Source organism: Oryx dammah, unplaced genomic scaffold (genome assembly GCF_014754425.2).
Source record: "Oryx dammah isolate SB20612 unplaced genomic scaffold, SCBI_Odam_1.1 HiC_scaffold_2, whole genome shotgun sequence".
Lineage (NCBI taxonomy): Eukaryota > Metazoa > Chordata > Mammalia > Artiodactyla > Bovidae > Oryx > Oryx dammah.
The window spans coordinates 29,892,049-29,911,641 of record NW_024070186.1 but is presented as its reverse complement, the minus strand read 5'-3'; the positions used below and the strand labels follow the sequence as shown (position 1 = coordinate 29,911,641).

At 35.6% G+C, this 19,593-nt stretch overlaps 1 protein-coding gene across 2 annotated transcripts in view; it reads right to left on the bottom strand.

Moving 5' to 3' along the window:
* The window catches only part of RASA2 (RAS p21 protein activator 2), a 121,389-nt gene that overhangs the window by 75,419 nt on the left and 26,377 nt on the right, over positions 1-19,593 (bottom strand). For both annotated transcript variants that reach the window (XM_040233936.1, XM_040233937.1), the window contains exons 2-4: positions 18,488-18,605; positions 13,567-13,670; positions 4,211-4,305 (exon numbers count right to left, since the gene is read on the bottom strand). In XM_040233936.1, the coding sequence (XP_040089870.1) occupies positions 4,211-4,305; positions 13,567-13,670; positions 18,488-18,605 (317 nt within the window). The remainder of the gene's footprint in view (positions 1-4,210; positions 4,306-13,566; positions 13,671-18,487; positions 18,606-19,593) is intronic.

Here is a 19,593-nt window from a genome sequence, read left to right as displayed (position 1 = left end):
ATACTTAAAGAGCTTGTGGTGAACTCCAGGACCAAACAGCTTTAAAAGCATGGCTGCAGATCACCTTAGCCAAAAGAGAATTTATAGGAAGGGGTACCAACACAACACCTAACTTTGTTTAGGTGGCAAAGAATACAGAGAAAGGACATCGAATGAAGTAAGATGATAACCAGGACCAGAAATTAAGGAAGAAGATGCTTCATAAAACAGGGAGCAGTCAACAATACCCAAAGCTGCTGAAAGACCATGTAAGAGGAGGACTGAAAAACGACCACCGGACTCAGTAACACAGTAACATTAGTGAGAGCTGTCCATGCCTTCCCTCCAACCCACTGTGGGGTCTGAAGGCAGGTTAGAGTAGGTTGAGAAAAGAATATTTCAAGCCATAGAGGAATGCTGCAAAACAAAACCAAAAAAAAAGAAAAAAAAAGTATAGAAAAATGCACTCATGAAATATTATTTATCTTGAATGTTTGAAAAGAAAATTGAAAAAAAATTAACATTAACAGCATTTAATAAAGCATCTGGGAAACAATTCAAGGTAAGCGGTTAAGTGTTCTTAGCAATTTTTTAATTGTTTTGATATAAAACCCATCCTACTACTAAGGGAGCTTCTTATTTGAGGGCTAAATTATGTTTCTGCATGTTACTTCCCTAGAACTTTAGCACTGAAAGGAATCCTATCTACTGAAGAATGAGTGAAGTTCTCATGCACAGTTGAAGATCCTTAGGCAACAATAACTTAGCAACTCTTTTGGGTACAAATGCCAATTGGAGCCAGGAAATCAAGTATCTACCCTGAAGCAGGTATCAATCATTTCCTCAACCCTAAACCCTTTCCTTATAGGACAAGCCCCAAAACTTTACTCCCCAATCATATCAAATTAGATTGCAGTGGGCTAACCCAAATCTGCCAAATTTTCTCTCTAAACTGTGACAGAGAACTGAGTCAGACCTTAGAGGTCTAGGGTGAGGGGTCTAAGGGCCTGACTACGGCCCTTAGCGTAACAGGGCCATATGGTCAAACAGGTTTAAAGACTGATATGGCATTTTTTTAGTTGTCAATAAGAAATCAGAGTGGGTTTATGGAGAGAAGCAGAAGGGAGAGACATGTAGTCTCATCAGACATATAAAAGGAATACAATGGAATCCCATCATTAAATCATTTTTTTCTTTCCCCTTCATTTTGCAAAGTGAATAGTTATTAAAACTAGAGGGGAAACAGAAAACATTAACTATTCACTTTACAAAATAAAAGGGAAAGAAAAAAAAACACTATTTAAATAATAAGCACTTATACTCAAATGAGCACAATGAACACATGAGTAGGGAGAAATACATCAGTGGGTTTCATTCCTGGGTCCCTTCTGCAGTACCTACTGCTGTATTGAGAGAAAGTCTATGCAGTATATATTTATTTGCCATGGTGCCAAATGCAAGCCAGCTATTTTATGCATGGGTCAACCAAAAACAAATAAACCAGCCAATGTTTTACTGTACTTTATGAGAAATTAAAAACAATATTTTAGTGTACTTTATGAGAAATCTTAAAAACAATTTTGACTATGTGAACTGTATCTGGTCTGTTTTAGTAAGAATCTGCAGCTCCTTTGTAACTGCCTGACAACTTTTTAGCTCTCATTGGTCATATTAAAGTTCCTATAATCATACTCCAAGGAGCTCCCTAGGAACTTTCTATCATCTTTCCCTTTTTCTTTGAGCTAATTTGGTACACTTCAGTGCCTTATACTCAGATTTTCCTAAGTGATTCTCCTAATAATCTGTTGGAATCTTTTTCTGATCAACAGTACAGAAAAGTGAAAGGCAGTAAAACAGTGTGGTTAGGAATTTAAGAATCAGATAAGCTCTTCATAGGAATCATGGCTCCACCACTTAATAGTTTTGTAACTTTGCAGACATCATTTAACCTCTATGCGTCCATTTTCCACATCTATAAAATGGACATAATGCTATCTATGACTCACAATGCTAATCTGAAGATTAAGTTAAATAATATATATTAAGTCCTTAGTACTGTTCATGGTATATGCTGTTCTAATTACTAATGGTAATTATTAGTTTAAATTCCTGCTGAACTCAACCTGTCTCATTGCTTTATCCTAAGGCTCCACCAATTGCTCTTAGCTCCATGACATTTTTATGAAATTTTGTAAAACTTATGCAAGAAACAAATTTATTAACAAAATAGAATTTGTATGAATCAAGCTGCTTTTCTATCTTTCTCAGACTCACAAGGTTAATTTAATATTCTGAGATCCGTTTTGGGGCCAAACAATATTTCCAATGTACACATTAATGTGATCAGTGTTACGCATCCCTCCCAAACACTGAAATACTCTTCCTTCTAAAATTTATTTTAAGTAGTGACTGGGTCTTACAAAGTTAACTATCATTTAAGACAAAAGAACTGTAAAGGTTAATAACTCATGGTCATGAAAATAATTCATAGCAAATAAAACATATAACAATATCTAACAGTTAAATGCTATTTGCAGATTTTCACGTTTTTGATATACCATTAAATATACACCATCAAATAAAAAGTCTGTTTCCCAGTACTGATCTCTAATACCATCTCCAATAATTATATAAAGAGTATTCTACAGAAATAACTAACTTTGGAGAGCTGGGTCCCTTAAATCCTTTAACAAATCACATTAGTCATAAGAAAAACACTGGACTTTAATAAACTACATTTTAAAATAATCTTCAAACTTCCTTTTAGACCAGTTCTCAAAGTCTTTTCCATATCTTTCTTTTTTTGTTACAACTATTAAAGAGAAAAATAAGCACTTCAAAACTTTCGTGTCTGCCTTCTGGTAAAGGCATATCAGGGAAATGAACACCTGACTGACTAGTGGTAAACAGACATTTTACATTTGTATAGCTATTAACAGCTTTTGAAGTACTCTTAAAGGTATTTCACTTAATTCTCATAATCATTTGAGTCAACATGGTAACTTTCATTCCCATTTTACAGAAATAAAATTCAAGGTCAGTAAAATAACCACATATGAAAATTAGGACCTACATTTTTACACTTCAAGTTTAAAACCCTTTCCATATCATCACATTGCCTCTCACCTGGATCATTTACCAAATAGTACAACTGGGATAAGAATAAAAGCTATTGTCAAATGTAAAGAAAAGAACATTAAAATGGAATAGAGTGAGGAAAGGAAAAAAGTTTCAATTATATTTTATACTTAAGAAGGGATTTTAGCAAACAAATACTTAATTTTTTGAGAATTTAATCAAACAGAATGCTTGAGAGGTTATGAGGAAACAGAGACACGGGCACTTTATTTGCAAACATCTGTGGGTGTGCATGCAGTACTTTTTTCTTGCCTTAAACTTCAGTTTGAGTCACAGTGGCAAATTATAACTTCTTTTGAGAGAGGAAGAATTCTGCTTGCAGTTATGCCCTTGGGAAACAATTTCACAATCCTTACCATATTTTATAAATAAACAAGGTTACCAGAAAAAAAGAAAAAGGATTCCCTTTACATAGAAATAACAATTTCGAAGAGCAGCTCACACTTTTCAGAAACAAATACAAAGTTAAGCTACACAGCTAAACATATTTCTTTAACTCACACACAGAATCTTTAAGATCTCTCACTTTGGCAAGAGGAAAGATCTCTTATTTAAAGCAAGAGCTTTGAAATGAGTAATGATATCCTTTCAAATAAAAAGAAAGGTGAACAACAGGAAACACAGTGGGTATGAAGGCTCTCCATGGTGGGCTTAGGCACAGTTTGAATGAATAACACTGGCCCAAATCTAGTTTATTCCAGAGTAAAGACAGCATCCTGATCAGAATAGATGAGATCACACACTTCTAAGGACTCTCCTCTGAGTTAATAAAACATATCTTTTTCATTGAAACTTCTTCCTCATCTAAAAAAATTACTAATTTGCTACTGTGACTCAAACAAAAGAACTAAGGCAGGGAAACAAATGTCCTCCTAATATAAACCCCCCAAACACATACACATACATTATTCTTGATTTCATGTGGCAAGGCATTTTCTTCCAGTTATATGTTACCAGAGCTATATAATGCATGGTGCCAGAATTTAAAATAAGTATGATAAGCTCTCTCTGTATGAATGAGTATAATCAGTTCATTTTTCACTTCTTTTCTGTGAGTGACAATCTCTTCCATCACTTATTCCTTAATATTTACCTGAACCTCTGAATTGGAATCAACAGGCTGTAGCGAAAACCAAGTTTCTTTGCCACTGTGGTTACACAAGTCTTCTTTTTTGATGGCTACTTTTCCTATAATAAATAAGTAAAACAATGAGGAAACATATTTTCTATAATCATCAGCACCATTACATATAATACATTAAAAAATTTTTTTAAATAATTTTTATCTGCTGATACCAAAATCCATTTTTATAAAGCAGTTTTAAAGAATGAAAAGGTGCCTCATTTTCCTCTACCGCTTGGCTGACCCTTCTCTGAGCCATTTTGAATTAGGGGATTAGACCAAAACCCAGTCGTATTTATATACAATTGCACTTTTCAGTACTTATTCAGATTCACTTTTTTACCCAGAGTACATTCAGTATAAAAAGCAATGTACAATGATTGTCCAATGACAGTGCAAACTAATCCTCCCAATTCTTTAACACTATGAATAAACTGTTTTGTCTAAACAGACATATCTGCACTTAGTAAGAGTTTATAAGCTCCAGTTAAGAGAACAGAAAATAACATATGGTCATTAATAATTTTCAAAACTGATGCTTTGCCCACTGAGCCACCAGGGAAGAACTAACCCGACTTGAAATTATGAGAGTAAAATAATTTTACTGAAAATTTTATTTTATCAAAACATTGTAAACACTGCCTTACGCTGCTTCAATGCATTAAAAAAAAAAAAAAATCAAAGCAGTTCCCTAAAGAGTTTCTATGTTTCAGAAACAGACACAGAGCAATGAACAAAGTAGTATGAGAGGAAGAAACAGAAATGTTCTTATTATAATGAAGTATTTGCCATGTTGGTTACAAAGCATTTCCTTCCTCAATTCAAGTTTTAAGAAGTAGACAGTTTTGCATATGACTGACAATTTATTCCAACATTCAACACAAAAACTTCAATAAAGGATATACGTTAAAGTAAAAAATAGCTCACTTTCTTTGATTTTACCAAATAAAAATTTTCATTTTAAGTGCCCAAATTATACTTCATATCCTTTCACTTATGACCTAGCTTGGTCTTTCAGTTCAACATTTGAAAACTTATGGAAAACAGTTTAAAAAAATGTTTTCTGTCAAGATATATCAATTTTAGTGTATCAAGTGGAAAGAAAAGACATAACAAGAAAGCAAACACAGAAAAATTGTCTTTAAAATTTTATTCTGGAATTAGTAGTAATGGTTGCACAACTCTGTGAATATACGTAAAACCATGGCACTACATGCTTTAAAAGGGTAAGTTCTCTGGCATGTATATAACACATCTATAAAGCTATTAATTAAAAAGTAATCATATAGACCCTGTTCGACAATTTCCAGGATTTTTAGTTTTATACATAATTTATGAATATGTATATAAGTGTACATATGTGTGCATGTACAATACATCCAAACATCACTAAAGCAAGCCCTCAACTAAAAAAAAGGCTTTTTAGGGGCTTCCCTGGTGGCTCAGCAGTAAAGAATCCACCTTCAATGCAGAAGCCGCAGGAAGACACAGGTTTGATCGCCAGATCGGGAAGAACCCCTGGAGGAGGGCACGGCAACCCATGCCCATTAAGAAAAAAAAGTTTTTTGGGAAATGTACTGGTTTGATGGATTCATTTACTCATTGAACAAATAATCACAATGACACTATATTTTAAATGGCAAGCTGATTTCCAGAATTCTTCAACCAAAGTCTGCTGTTGCTGCTGCTAAGTCGCTTCAGTTGTGTCCGACTCTGTGCGACCGCATAGATGGCAGCCCACCAGGCTCCCCTGTCCCTGAGATTCTCCAGGCAAGAACACTGGAGTGGGTTGCCATTTTCTTCTCCAATGCATGAAAGTGAAAAGTGAAAGTGAAGTCGCTCAGTCGTGTCCGACTCTTTGCGATCCCATGGACTGTAGCCCACCAGGCTCCTCTGTCCATGGGATTTTCCAGGCAAGAGTACTACTTAACCAATAATGCTTCTAAAAACTAGAGTAGAAATCTAAGAAATACCTGTTCTATTTATGATTCACAACATAGATCAGTGGAAACACATCTTTGTTGCAAGTGCCTAACCAAAAGTTAGTTCAAAGATTAAAAAAAAAAAAAAGCCCAGAAGCAAGGACCCTCTTCTCTTACTTAATGTCTCATGTGTCCATGGTACTCACTGTCACAAAAGAATTGAACAGTTTGTATCCTCTGGGAGAAAAACCCTTTTCTGACTAGCTGTATAAATAAGCCATCTGTTGTTAAGTTGAGAAAAACCTGCAATTTTATTCCCAGCTCTTACTCTTATCAAGTTCCTTTTAAGATATCAATTTGTAAAATGTAAAGATTTGGTTGCATGAGACTAATCAGTCCAAAGAAGCAGGGAAGAGCACAGGATCTCAAGAAGTCAAAGAAACTGACAAAGCATGACAGAAAAACAAAGAAAAATATTTGAAGTCATTAGATATTAGGATACCAGCCAACACATTCAGCATTTCATTGGGCAATATAACACTTGAAAAAGAAATGTCATCAGCCCTAGGGAATCAAACAGGACAGAGAGGAGTTATGAAGGGAAGGAGGGAAGGTAAATAAATAAATGAATGAATGAGAAAGGTTGGAGGGTAAAGGAGAAGGGAACTCAGTGAAGGAAAAAAGGAACAGGGAGGGGAGGAACAAGTATCTGAAATACAAGTAAGACCTAAAAAATCGTTCCTCATTCTTGTTGTGAGCTATCCTTAGTTAAACAAGTTATACGGCAGCTATTAAATACAAAATGTAAGCAGCCTGATTATAGTGGAATGAGCACCAAACTGAAAAGAAAAGCCAAAATTTATTGACTATCTACCAGGGAGTAAACATTCTTACACATGTTGTTTAATCTTCGTAACAATCTTGGGGGTAGATGGTATAGTACAGATGAGGAAAGCTGAATGATACTAAAAACCTGCACACTAACGAGTGCTAGAGCCCGATTTCAAAACCGAGGTACTCCTGTTCAGGTTTCTTCCAACAGACACTAATTCTCAGCTGACTGTCAATTCTGTTACTTATTAGCTGTGTGATCTTGGGTGATTTATTTAAACTCTACATCTCATTTACCTCCTCTGTAACAACTTTCAGTTCCAATGATCTTAAAAACTTATTCTGTGCATCCTTATGGCCTCCAACAGTGTTTTAATGTTTACTATTTTAAACAAAGGCAACTCATTATTTCACTAGCTATGAGATCAGTAACATCAAAAACAAACAAACAACCCCCAGTGCTTCACACTAGGTATGTCTGGAAACCATGTTTCTTGACACAACTTTGAGGACCTGGGCTCTTTTGAAAATAACTTTTATCCAGTCCTATTCTCTATCTGACAGCTAATTTATCTCTTTGGGAAATACTGTTTACTTAAGGAAGTATATGGTAAAATCATGTATAATTTATGGAGTAGTCATTTCAACAGTTTACTTAAACTGGGAAAAATCTCTTAGGAATAGAACTTTTGATTAAACATTTGCTTGGCTCTAAAACTCAAAAAAATAAAATTAAAATAAACAAGTAAATAATTAACCAGTCAACCCAGGAACCAAATACAAAACACATTATTTAAAGGTACTATTTCATTTCCCCACTATACTGACAAACTCGTAGACAGAAAAAGTTTAGACCAGATATACACACATTTATATACCAGATGCTATATCAGTTTCTTAAAATCAGACAAGGAAAGAAAACACAAAAAGAAATGAAGGAACTATGGACACAGAAACCATCTTTGTTGGTCTCAAAGTAAATATATATATACATATTCTTAGCTTTCCAGTACCACTTCTAGGCAGCATTTTCTTACCATCCGTAAAAACTGTGTTCTACTAGGGCCCCGTTTTTAGATATGACATATTCTTAGAAATTTCATCCTGATACAGATCACTAACTGGCAACATCCTGATGGCCTTGTTCCTACTTGATTATAGTAGAAATGATGAAAGGGTAGATAAATGTAGGGATAAGTGTGACTTCCTGTATAAGATGAAAAAGAACCAGAGGACTGAACAAATTCTGGCAGGATCAGTAACAGCAATTCAGTCAATGGCAACACTTAGGTACCTTAGTGTACAGGGTTTAGAATGATTCCTTTTGGTCTCTGTGGCAGACTGGTATATTAATGGCTTTCAAAAAATCATACTTCCCTGGTCTGTGCCATTGTGTTGTCTCCTCCAGCACTGACTCTGAGTTTGGCTATGCCACTTAACTTTTGCCAATGGATACCAGCAAATGTAATGCAAGTAGTCTGAATAACCATCTGCAGTAGGACTTGCCCTCAATATCATTTGGAGGGGGAGCATATGGCCAGCACCAGCCATCAGACACATGGATCAGATCATTCAGCCCAGTCAATTAAGTAACTGCATGTTAGTGACTCCAGGTGAGACCAGCAGAAGAGCCACCCCACTGAGCTTGGCCCAAACTGATGACTTGCAGGATCATGAGCAAATACAGGATTGCTAAATTAAGCCTCTAAGTGTGAGGGTGATTTGTTATGTAGCAATAGATAACTGATACAGTTCCTATGCAAACAGACACAAAAGTGTAGCCTTAAGCTATTTAAACAGTAGGTTTGACCTAAGAGCTAAGTAAGTGCCAGCAGAAATGACAATTCTAATGTTGAAAAACACATTAGCTGTCTTAAACCCAACCTCATTTTATAGGTGAACAAGGCCTAAGAAGGTACAGTGACTTGCTTAAGGTCACAAAGCCAGTGAGTGATAAGAGTCATAAATGGAATTCAGGTCTCTGATATCCTAGTGAAATTCTCTTACAACATTCTGAATCAAGAGGTAAGAAATACAAGTTAACCAGTCTACCATGGTTCAATTGTTTGAGCCTAGATCCCTCTGAAAACTAAAATAATTAGAAAATATACATTAGGAGGTAAAATGTATATGTTTAATATTACTAGGATCCTTACTGGAAATGGAATTTTTTCTTAACAAAAAGTTTTTCTTTTCTCTTCTCCCTTTTTAAGAGAAGACACTAGATCATAGGACAACACATCACACAATAACAGACTTTCAAAGCCTTACTTTTACAATTTCCTATCTTTTTGTAACATGGTTCCTAGGTCTCAAGTTTTCAATTAATCTATAATTAGTTTTCATCCTAACTGTTCTGGCATATAAAGGTTTCTAATACAAAAAATTATGCCCCATATTAATAACAGTTGTTACTTCCAGGAAGGGGATGGGGGTGGGCAGTCAGTGACCAAAATTAATTGTCTGTAATATTATAATTAAAAATTTTACAAAAAGAAAAAAAAATTTTTTTAAAGGAATAACAACTTTATTCAGAAAGGCAGCAAACTAGTATCTCAAAATAACATCTAATCAGGGTTTAGATGCCAGTTTCTTTTTTAAAATTAATTAACTTATTTATTTATTTTTGGCTGCACTGGATCTTTTGCTGCACACAGGCTTTCACTTTAGTTGCAGCAAGCAGGGGCTACTCTCTAGCTACGGAGCACAGGCTTCTCAGTGCATTGGCTTCTGTTGTGGAGTTGGAGCTCAGGCTCTAGAGTCTGTGGGCTCAGCAGTTGTGGCACATGTGCTTAGCTGCTCTGAGGCACATGGGATCTTCCAGGACCAGGGATCAAACCCATGTACCCTGCACTGGCAGGCAGGTTCTTAAACACTGGACCACCAGAAAAGTTTTCCATATATCATCAAACAATTAAAAATAAAAAACAAATAAGCTCGTAAAGCTATCCAACCAGTACATATTCTTAGATCCTCTTAAGTTAAAAAGATGGTTCTCAACTCTAGCTCAAATTTAATTCCCAGAAAATACTATGGTACTAGTTAGCCTACAACTGGGCAAAGACTTATAAAATAAGTGAAAATATCAAGATTACCTTCCAATTTTAAAAGCTACATATGTCCTTTGTTTACTTTAATAAAAGAAAAAACAAAAATTTCTACATTTAGTTAAGATTTTTTTTACAGTTCCTACAGCAAGTTATGACCTTCTGATACCACTCCACAAAAGACTGATTTTTACTTTAAAAAATAAATTTTTTTTTAAAAAAAGCAATTTTTGGAAATAATTATAAACCTCAACTAAAGGCCTTTTCAAGAAATACTATATGATGACTATGAGTAAACAGATAATGAAAATTACAAAACATTTTCTTAAAAAGTCACAGTAGTCAATCAAAGATACACACTCTCTCAAGTGTTGTTAATAATCACCAAAAGCCTCTGTCAAATCTTGTCTTTCCATTAAGAGATCTCCTTGCTTTCCCTCCTCGCTCTCTTCCAATCTTCCTGATACACTTTATCAATCTTCACTAAGGCCTCGTTTCCCCTTGTAAGCCTCCAGAAGTGCTCCTAGGGCAATTTCATTCATTCCAACAGAGGCTTCAAGTTTCACATAATGCTAATGATTCTCAATATCACATCTCCAAACATCAAATTCAGATCTTTTCTGTGAGCTTCAGCTCTGTGTTTCCAACAATCAACAAACATGTCCACCAAGATGCTTCCCAGGTAATGCAAGTTTAACCTGTTTGTAACCAAAGTCATCCTCTCCCTTTCTCATCCTGAATGCTCTTTATCTCAGTTAATGACAGCTATTAAAACAAGATTATTTTTAACTCTTTCCTTTCTTAAATCCCCCCTTTATCTCCTCAGTCCCTAAATCCCATGTGAAGCTATTCCTATGAAGGACATTCCCTCATCTGCATTTCCACTGCCATTGCCCTATTCATCTCATCTGATAACAGTCTCCTTGATGGCCTCCCTGCCTCTAATCTCTATTCTAAAACATAAACCATACATGATATATTTAAAGCAGATTTTTCATACTTTAAAAATGTGTATATATAGTTATATATATATGTATGCTAAGTCACTTCAGTCGTGTCCAACTCTATGTGACCCCATAGACAGCAGCCCACCAGGCTCCCCCATCCCTGGGATTCTCCAGGCAAGAACACTGGAGTGGGTTGCCATTTCCTTCTCCAATGCATGAAAGTGAAAAGTGAAAGGGAAGTTGCTCAGTCGTGTCCGACTCTTCACGACCCCATGGACTAGAGCCCACCAGGCTCCTCCATCCATGGGATTTTCCAGGCAAGAGTACTGGAGCAGGGTGCCATCGCCTTCTGTGATATATATGTATACACATTTTAAATATGTAATCTATAGACACTGAGTTTATTATTGTTCAGACCACAGGAAGTTGTTAAAATACACAAGTATATTCGAATATACAGTTACACATAATTTTTAAAAGGTTCCTGATTCTTAAAAAAGGTTAAATTGTCTACAGAGTAAAGTCCAAATTCCTTAGCACGGCTTTAAGTGTCCATCACAACTTGGTCCAATTTACATTCCCAGATTCATGATCTACCAACCTTGGCCTAAGTAATTTACATATATCAGCAGATACACCACAAATACGACTCACCTTTTCTTCTCTGTTTCTGCTAATCCCTATTATCTTGAAACTTCTTTCTTTTCCTACCTAGGTAGTCTCTGTTAATTCTTCACCAAACAAAATTAACTCTTCTTTCCTCTATGTTCCCAAGTACTTGGTTCCTACCTCCAGCACAGACCTTATTAAATATATTAGTATTAATCAGCCAGATAACCTGGGAGCAACTTGAAATTTATTCACCTTAATATTCCCACCTTTTGTATACCACAGACAAGTGTTTAAGGATGGAGCCTTGGGATGATCTATAATTAAGGGTTTGCTGGACAGAGAAAAGTCTACATATAAGTAAAGAAGAAGTCAGAAGGAACATAATTAGGAAAATACAATATTATTAAACTGCCTTTTCCTTGGCTTTCAACAAGTTGACTAAGCAATTCAAAGAGTCTAATGTGACACAGAGGCAGATGAGGTCTGAAAACTATGAAATGCCTTCTGTGACAGAAGAAAAGTATTTGCTATGCATATAGTTGACAAAAGTTAATGTATTTATCAAATATGGAGGCATAAGAATAAATAAAATTCCACCGAAAAGAAAGATAAGCAAAAGAACTAACTAATTCACAGAAGAAAAATGTAAAAGACCAATAAACATATAAAAATTCCTCAAATTCACTAGTAATCAGAAAATACAGGTTTTAAAAAATGAAGTATTACTTTCACTGATCAAGTGAGAAAAAAATTTTTCAATAATATCCAAGAACAACAAATTTTCAGTGATAATTTCCAAGGTACAATGAAATGATTATGCCCATGTCATGTTTGAGGGAATGTAAATTAAGTCAAAGAGGAAAAAAAAACTGAATAAACAGTACAGTATAATAATTAAATGCATGAAGTAAAGAATGAGAAGACACAAATCATTAACTGTAGCTATTCTTAGGCAGAATCATTACCAGTACCTTAAAACATGTAATAATTTTAGAATTAAGAAAAAATATTACTGTTTTTAAAAAGGTATTTTTAAATGATTTTGGTAAACTTCAAAAATGAAGTCAGATTACAGTGATTTAAAAAGAAATAAGTAGTAAGCAGAAAGATATAAATTACTTGTTCAGGAGTTCAACAGTAAAAGCAGAAACAAATTAGATGGTAGTCAAGAGGTCAAAGTTAAATAAAGCTTAATCATTTAAAGTGCAGGTGATGAGCATATTTGAAACTGGAAAGGAGAGATGGAGATGATGAAATTCAGGACACTAAAAAGAGAAAGTAATGCACGGAAATGAAAGACCTCTACCTGTTATTCAAAGACAGTGGTGCAAAAGCCGTAAGTGTGACACATACGTGGCCAGTTAGTTTTGTCCGAGTTGATGCTCACAGATCGCACCTCAGGAAATTATTTAAGAAACAGAGTTACTGGTCACCAATACAACCAGAGAGAAAACATGTGATCAGATTAAAGTGAATTATTACTTCTGTTAGAAACACTTCAAAAACAGATGTTCTGTGGTAGGGATCAAATACTGTGATCTTTGTATAAAAACATTCTTTGAATCATTCAATGATTCTTGTACTGATCATTCACCAAATTTAAGGCACTCTGGGAGTGACAGTCTCTGCCTTCATAAATATATATATTCAACTAGCGCATCTAGACATTAAACAACAAACTGATGAACAAGTATAATGAATACTACAGAAAAGGGACCCATCAGGCACCTAGAAATATACGGTACCATGACTAGAGGGAAAATGGTAATGTCAATTCCCTGACGAAGTGTCGCCCAAGTTGAGCATACAAATTAAAAATCAGATCTGCAAATGAACATGAAGTCTAGAAGGAAGGATTAGAAGTTTGAGAGTATACTATTCTGTTGTTTTCAATACTTTATACTTAGAAAAAGAAAGAATATAAACACCAATGTTGTGATTAAAAGATAATTATGAATGGTACATACCTATACGAAGGTCTCTTTGTAAAACATTCTTATCATAAACATAGAAAGACAAATACTGGAAAGTTCTTGGAATCTCAAAATAAAATTCTTCACTGAAAAATGGGCTAGAGAGAAAAGAGGGAAAGCTCATTAAATTTAAACTCAACAGTGTCCTCATATGGTTTAACAAATTAAACCATAAAGAAAAACATCAAGAATTCCAAAATAATTCTCTGTACTAAGTTTCAAGTAAGCCCTGTACAAACTAAGCTGAATTTCTGAAAGGACCTTGACTGCTGGGTTGGGCTTGGAACAAACAGATATGCTGGAGTCCTGTGGACAGAAGATCCAGTAATTGCCTGAGGTCATGCACACCTTAAAGTGAACACAGTTGAGAGCTGAGGACAGTGTCATTCACACCATTATCTCAAAAATATGCAAATCACAATAATATATAATACCTAAAATGAATATGGTTATGTAAAATGTTATTTAAAACATATTTTTAAAAACTAAATTAGGTTATTTTTAATCGGCTTTATTGAGGTACAAATCATATAACATGTAACTTAAAGTACAGAGGTTACTGACTTGTGATAAATTTCCAAACCTGTGTAGCATCCATCCCAATCAAAATATAGGAACATTCTACCTCCCCACAAAGTTCCCTCTTGTTTCTCTGCAGTTACTCCATCATACCTGCCACAGGCAACCAGTGATCTGATTTCCGTCATTAAAGATCTATTGTAAGATTTCCTATAAATGGAATCAAATAATATGTACACTTGCGTCCAGCTTCTTTCACTCAGTTTAATACCTATGAGATTTTTTTCCATTTTGCCGCATATATCTTTAGTTAATTTCTTCTAATTGTTGGGACAACAGAATATTGAATTGTTGAATATTCCACAGTCTATTCTCCTAGTGATGTCATCTGAGTCGTTTCCAGTTCAGGCTATCAAAAATAAGGCGGCTATGAACATTTTTATAAAGCTCTTTAATGCTTTCAGTTCTTTTGGAGAGGTAACTAAAAATAGAATTGCTGAGTTAAAAGTTGGTGAATTTTTAATTTATGAGAAACCGTCAGACTGGTTCCAATGTGGTTATACTATTTTACACTCCTACCAGCAATGTATGACAGCTCCAGCTGTTCCACATCATTGTCAACTTTTGCTATGGGAAGTTTTTTTAAATTAGCTACTCTACAGCATTATAACTCAACTATACATCAATTAAAAGTCATTTTGAAAAAAATTAGCTATTCCAGTGAATGACATGATAAATGCTTACACCTGTGTAATGTCTACCCTAATCAAGATAAAGAACATTCCACCTCCCTAGAAAGTTCCCATGCATACTCACTCCCTCCATACTGTCATGGGAACCAGTGATCAGATTTCTATCATGACACATTATGTTCAAGACTGCACGGAGACAGAAATATACAAACTATATTTCCTTTATGAATAAGGATGGTGAATATCTTTTCATGTGCTTGTTGCCCATTTGTATATAGGAACTGTTGGAGTCTCCGCCACATGTTTTAAAAGGTTTGTCTATTTTCTCATTGGTTTTTTGTTGTTGTTGTTGTTTTTTTAAATAAATTTTGGACACAAGTCCTTTGTCAGAACATTTTCTACCAGGTGTGGCCTGCCATTTCATTTTCTTGACAGTATCTGTTAAAGGGCAGAAGGCTCTGATTTTGACAAAATCCAATTTATTATTTCTCTTCTTTTATGATTGATGCTTTTGGCACCTAAGTAAAGAAATCTTTGCCTTCCCCCAAATTGCTAAGATTTTCTCCTACGAAACAGCTTTTCTAAGTTCACTGTAAGAATGCTATTTTGATATTTAAATTCTCCTACTAAGACATGAATCTCTGAAACACTAGTCAACATCCTTTATCAAGAGTATCTCTTTCCTGGTAATGTTTAAAGAATTAAAAAGGTATTTTTAAAATGTCACCATAAATTACAATCTCTTCAGGATATCACAACTTAAAAAGAAGATGAAATGCAAACTAAATGTCTCCTGTGCTATGCCGTGCTTAGTCGCTCAGCTGTGTGAGATTCTTTGCCACCCCATGGACTGTAGCCCTCCAGGCTCCTCTGTCCATGGGGATTCTCCAGATAAGAATACTGGAGTGGGTTGCCATGCCCTTCCCCAGGGGATCTTCCCTACCCAGGAATCAAACCGGAGCCTCTGGCATTGCAGGAGGATTCTTTACCAGCTGAGCTACCAGGGAAGCCCGAATGACTCTTAAAAAAGTCATTTCTGACCCTATCCAGAAAACAGTTGACTCAGCTTCTCAGTTATTATAAACCTGGTCAACTTCTGTCAATATATTTTTCACTTCGAATTCTTCACTACAACTACACTTCAAATTGTAACCAAAATAAACTTTTAAAAATTGGTCTGTCAAAATAATCTTTTTAATTAGTCTCAACACAGAAGTTAATATAAAACAACTGTTAGGCAAAGACGCATAGGTATTTTTCTTTTTGTCACTTTATAAAAAATTATAAAATTGAGAATTTCCTTTATATATCATGTATCCACTCTCAAATACTATTTTTAAAACACATTCTAAAGCCAAATAAGAACAAGATGAAAATTATTCACTAAGTCACCTGTATCACTGTATCATCACAATCTCAACAACCTAATCCCCACATCTGGGTGCCCACATCTTTATTTTATAAATAAGTAAGTTAACTATATCAATCCATTTGAGAAAAGTTTTCAACAAGGTTGGTGAGGAGCCATGACAAGACTTATACTCTACTGTTACCACTGACCTATGATTATGCGTATCACTCCCAAGGAAATTCCTGGTTGGGGAAGAGAAGCACAAGGTACAAGAAGTATTGCTACTCAGTTTGTTTACAGATCTCCTACTTCTCAAAAGGACTGAGACAGAGGTTTAGGAGCTATGGATTTCATATGTGACTCCTACTTACCTGCTATGAAATTCTATAACGAGACTACCTATAAAAACTGTAATATTCAGAACCCATAACAGATCTCAATGATATCTACTGTCTCTTGACTTAACAGCTTATCACAACATTCAGAAGAGTAGAAACACTGGAACAAGAGCAAGGTGAGCAAGGGTTCATACTGCAGATTCTTTCACCCTGTTTCGCAAGAATGCTAGGAGGCACCTAGAATCCAAAAAACATCTAGTCTAATTGTATTGGAATGACCTAAGGTAACCATTGACAGCCTTAAAATAGTTTCCAAGTGGCTATGAATCTAGAAAAATAACTTAAGGTGGACAGGTAGCTCAGCTGGTAAAGACTCCGCCTGTAATGCTGGAGACCCCGGTTTGATTTCTGGGTCGGGAAGATCCCCTGGAGAAGGGACAGGCTACCCACTCTAGTATTCTTGAGCTTCCCTGGTGGCTTAGTCAGTAAAGAATCCACCTGCAATGCGGGAGGCCTGGGTTCGATCCCTGGGTTGGGAAGATCCCCTGGAAGAGGGCATGGCAACCCACTCCAGTATTCTTGCCTTGGAGAATCCCCATGGACAGAGGAGCCTGGTGGGCTACAGTCCATGGGGTGGCAAAGAATTGGGCATGACTGAGCGACTAAGCAGCAGCAGCAGCAAAAAAAATTGGTTTTATCATTTTCCCCAACACAAATAGCTGGCAAGGCAAGGGTTTAAAACAAAAAGTAAGCTAATTTTAGTTTCTCATTTACGAGGCTATGTAGTAGAAACTAAAACAAGTATTCAACTTATTGAAAATTACTAGTTTTATACATCACTGATTTTTATGTGATATGTAATCAACATACATTAAGAAACAAACAGTTTCAGGTTCCAATCTCAGTTTTGCTTCTAACTTCCTTTATTAAATGTGCAGGTTAATTCAGTCTTTCAGTGACTCAGTTTCATCATTTATGTAAATTACAGAATTCTAATAAAACATGGCAGGTGATTTATGATTAAAGATGTGAAGTATATTCAAATCTTCTTGGGCTACTAAATATTTCATCCATCATATGTTCATTCCAACAACTCCTGATTCCCTTATTCTAACTTTTATCTCTGGACAAGACTGTATCCCTCCGCACAGCTCTGCACTAGAATTATATCCACAAACACTATAAAAGGGAAGAGGTGGCACATTACAATTTTATGAATTAGAATTTACTATGATACTCTTGCAGTGCTACTACACTTCCAAAAAATGAGAAATCTACCTAAGAGCTTGTTCCCTTACAGTGCACTACTTAGTTAAGTGACTTGTATAAACGTTAAGGGGTAATTTATTCTCAAGAAAAATAAAATTATGATGTACTTTGAGAAAATTTCAAATAAGTGGGCAAAATTTAGCCTAGAGAAAAAAACTGAGGTATTGGTGGTTGTTTTCAAAAACTTCAAAGACTATCATGTGAAAGATGGATTAAACTTGTTTCCCGTATATCCAATGACAGAATTAGGAACAATTAAAAGGAAGATACATTTTTGAGGCAATGAAAAGCCACATGAAAGCAAGTACTGCGTCCATCTTGTTTTCGTGGATGTATGAATAAATAGCGCCCAGCAAGTTCTTGGCATACAGTAGGTTTTCCTTTTGATAGACATTAACCGACTAAATCTAAGAGCTTTGCAAGAGTCAGAACAGTTTTAAGACCTAACAGGCTGCTTAGGAGGCAGTGAAATCCTTGGTCACTGGAACATTAAGCAAATGCCAGATGACGACTTGTCAAAAATAACTGTCAGGAGAAACTAAGCATAATGGATTTAGTCCAGCTCAATGAACATTAAGGCTCCTTCAAACTCTGAGATTCTGTAATTCTAAAAATAAATTCAGAAACTAAAAGGAAAATAAAAGTTTCAGATAAAGAAAGACTTCTTGATGATAAGTCAGGAAAACATATAAAAGTTATCATTCAATATATATCATATTAGTGATAATTTACTAATTTTTACAAACCTTAAAGATTTTTCAACAACTTGGGTACGATAAACTTCTTCCTGGTCCAAATTTATGGTGCAGAAACAATCTCTCATCTTGTTGGGTCCAAGATATGGCAATAAATTTTTCGCTTCACCTGTTGGCACAAAAATTAAAACTCGTGTTAAATATCACCAGCTGCTTCATGCTAAACCTTATATGGGATGCATTAAATGAAAAAGAACATATAAGATATAGCACAGAAAACAGTATTCGTGATTACAGAAAGATAATAAAGTTGCTGTAAAATAGTCTGGTGAGACGGAGGGGAGGAGGTTGTGTAAAGGGGCACGTGAGATCATGTTATACCACTGGATCCCTGGTCCCAGGAAAGAGCAATGCCCCCGACTTGTGCTCTCATCCCATCCCACTGGCACCACCCCAAGGACTTGTCTCCACAACTAATCCCTCTTTCCCGTATCATTAATTGTCCTCTCTACTGGATCATTACCATCAGGTCATAAATAAACCCTGGTATTTCCCAACTGTAAAAACAGCACAAAAAAGAAAAAAATCTCCTTTGATTCCACCTCCCCCTCATGACATCATTCCGTTTCTAGACTCTCTTTCACAGCAAAACTTCTCAAAAGCAAACATCTACAGTCACTGTTTCTAATTCTACACCTTCCATTCATTCTTCCATCCAATCAGCTTTTAACTCCATGACAACAATGAAGCTGCTCTAGGCAGGGTCACCAATGCCTTTCATATTGCCAAACCCAAGGACATTGCTCTGTCCTCATCATACCTGATCTACACTGTTTAATGTAAGTGAAGGCTAACATCTCTCCTTAAAACTCATTTTTTTCTTGGCTTTGACAACACAGTATTTCTAGCTTTCTTCCTACATCACTGGCCCTCTGCTGACTTCTTTCCCTCCTCACCTCTAAATGTTGCAGTGCCTCAGGGCTGTTCTGGACCACCTTCTCTTCTTTCCCTAAGCAAATTCCTTCAGTATATGATGTTAATGCCCATGCCTCTCAGAGGCCTGAGGTCATTTCCAGGCCTGATTTCTCCTCCTCAACACTAGACATGAATATTCAATTGCCTCTTCGAACATCCAGTAGAGTTCTCAAATTTTGTAA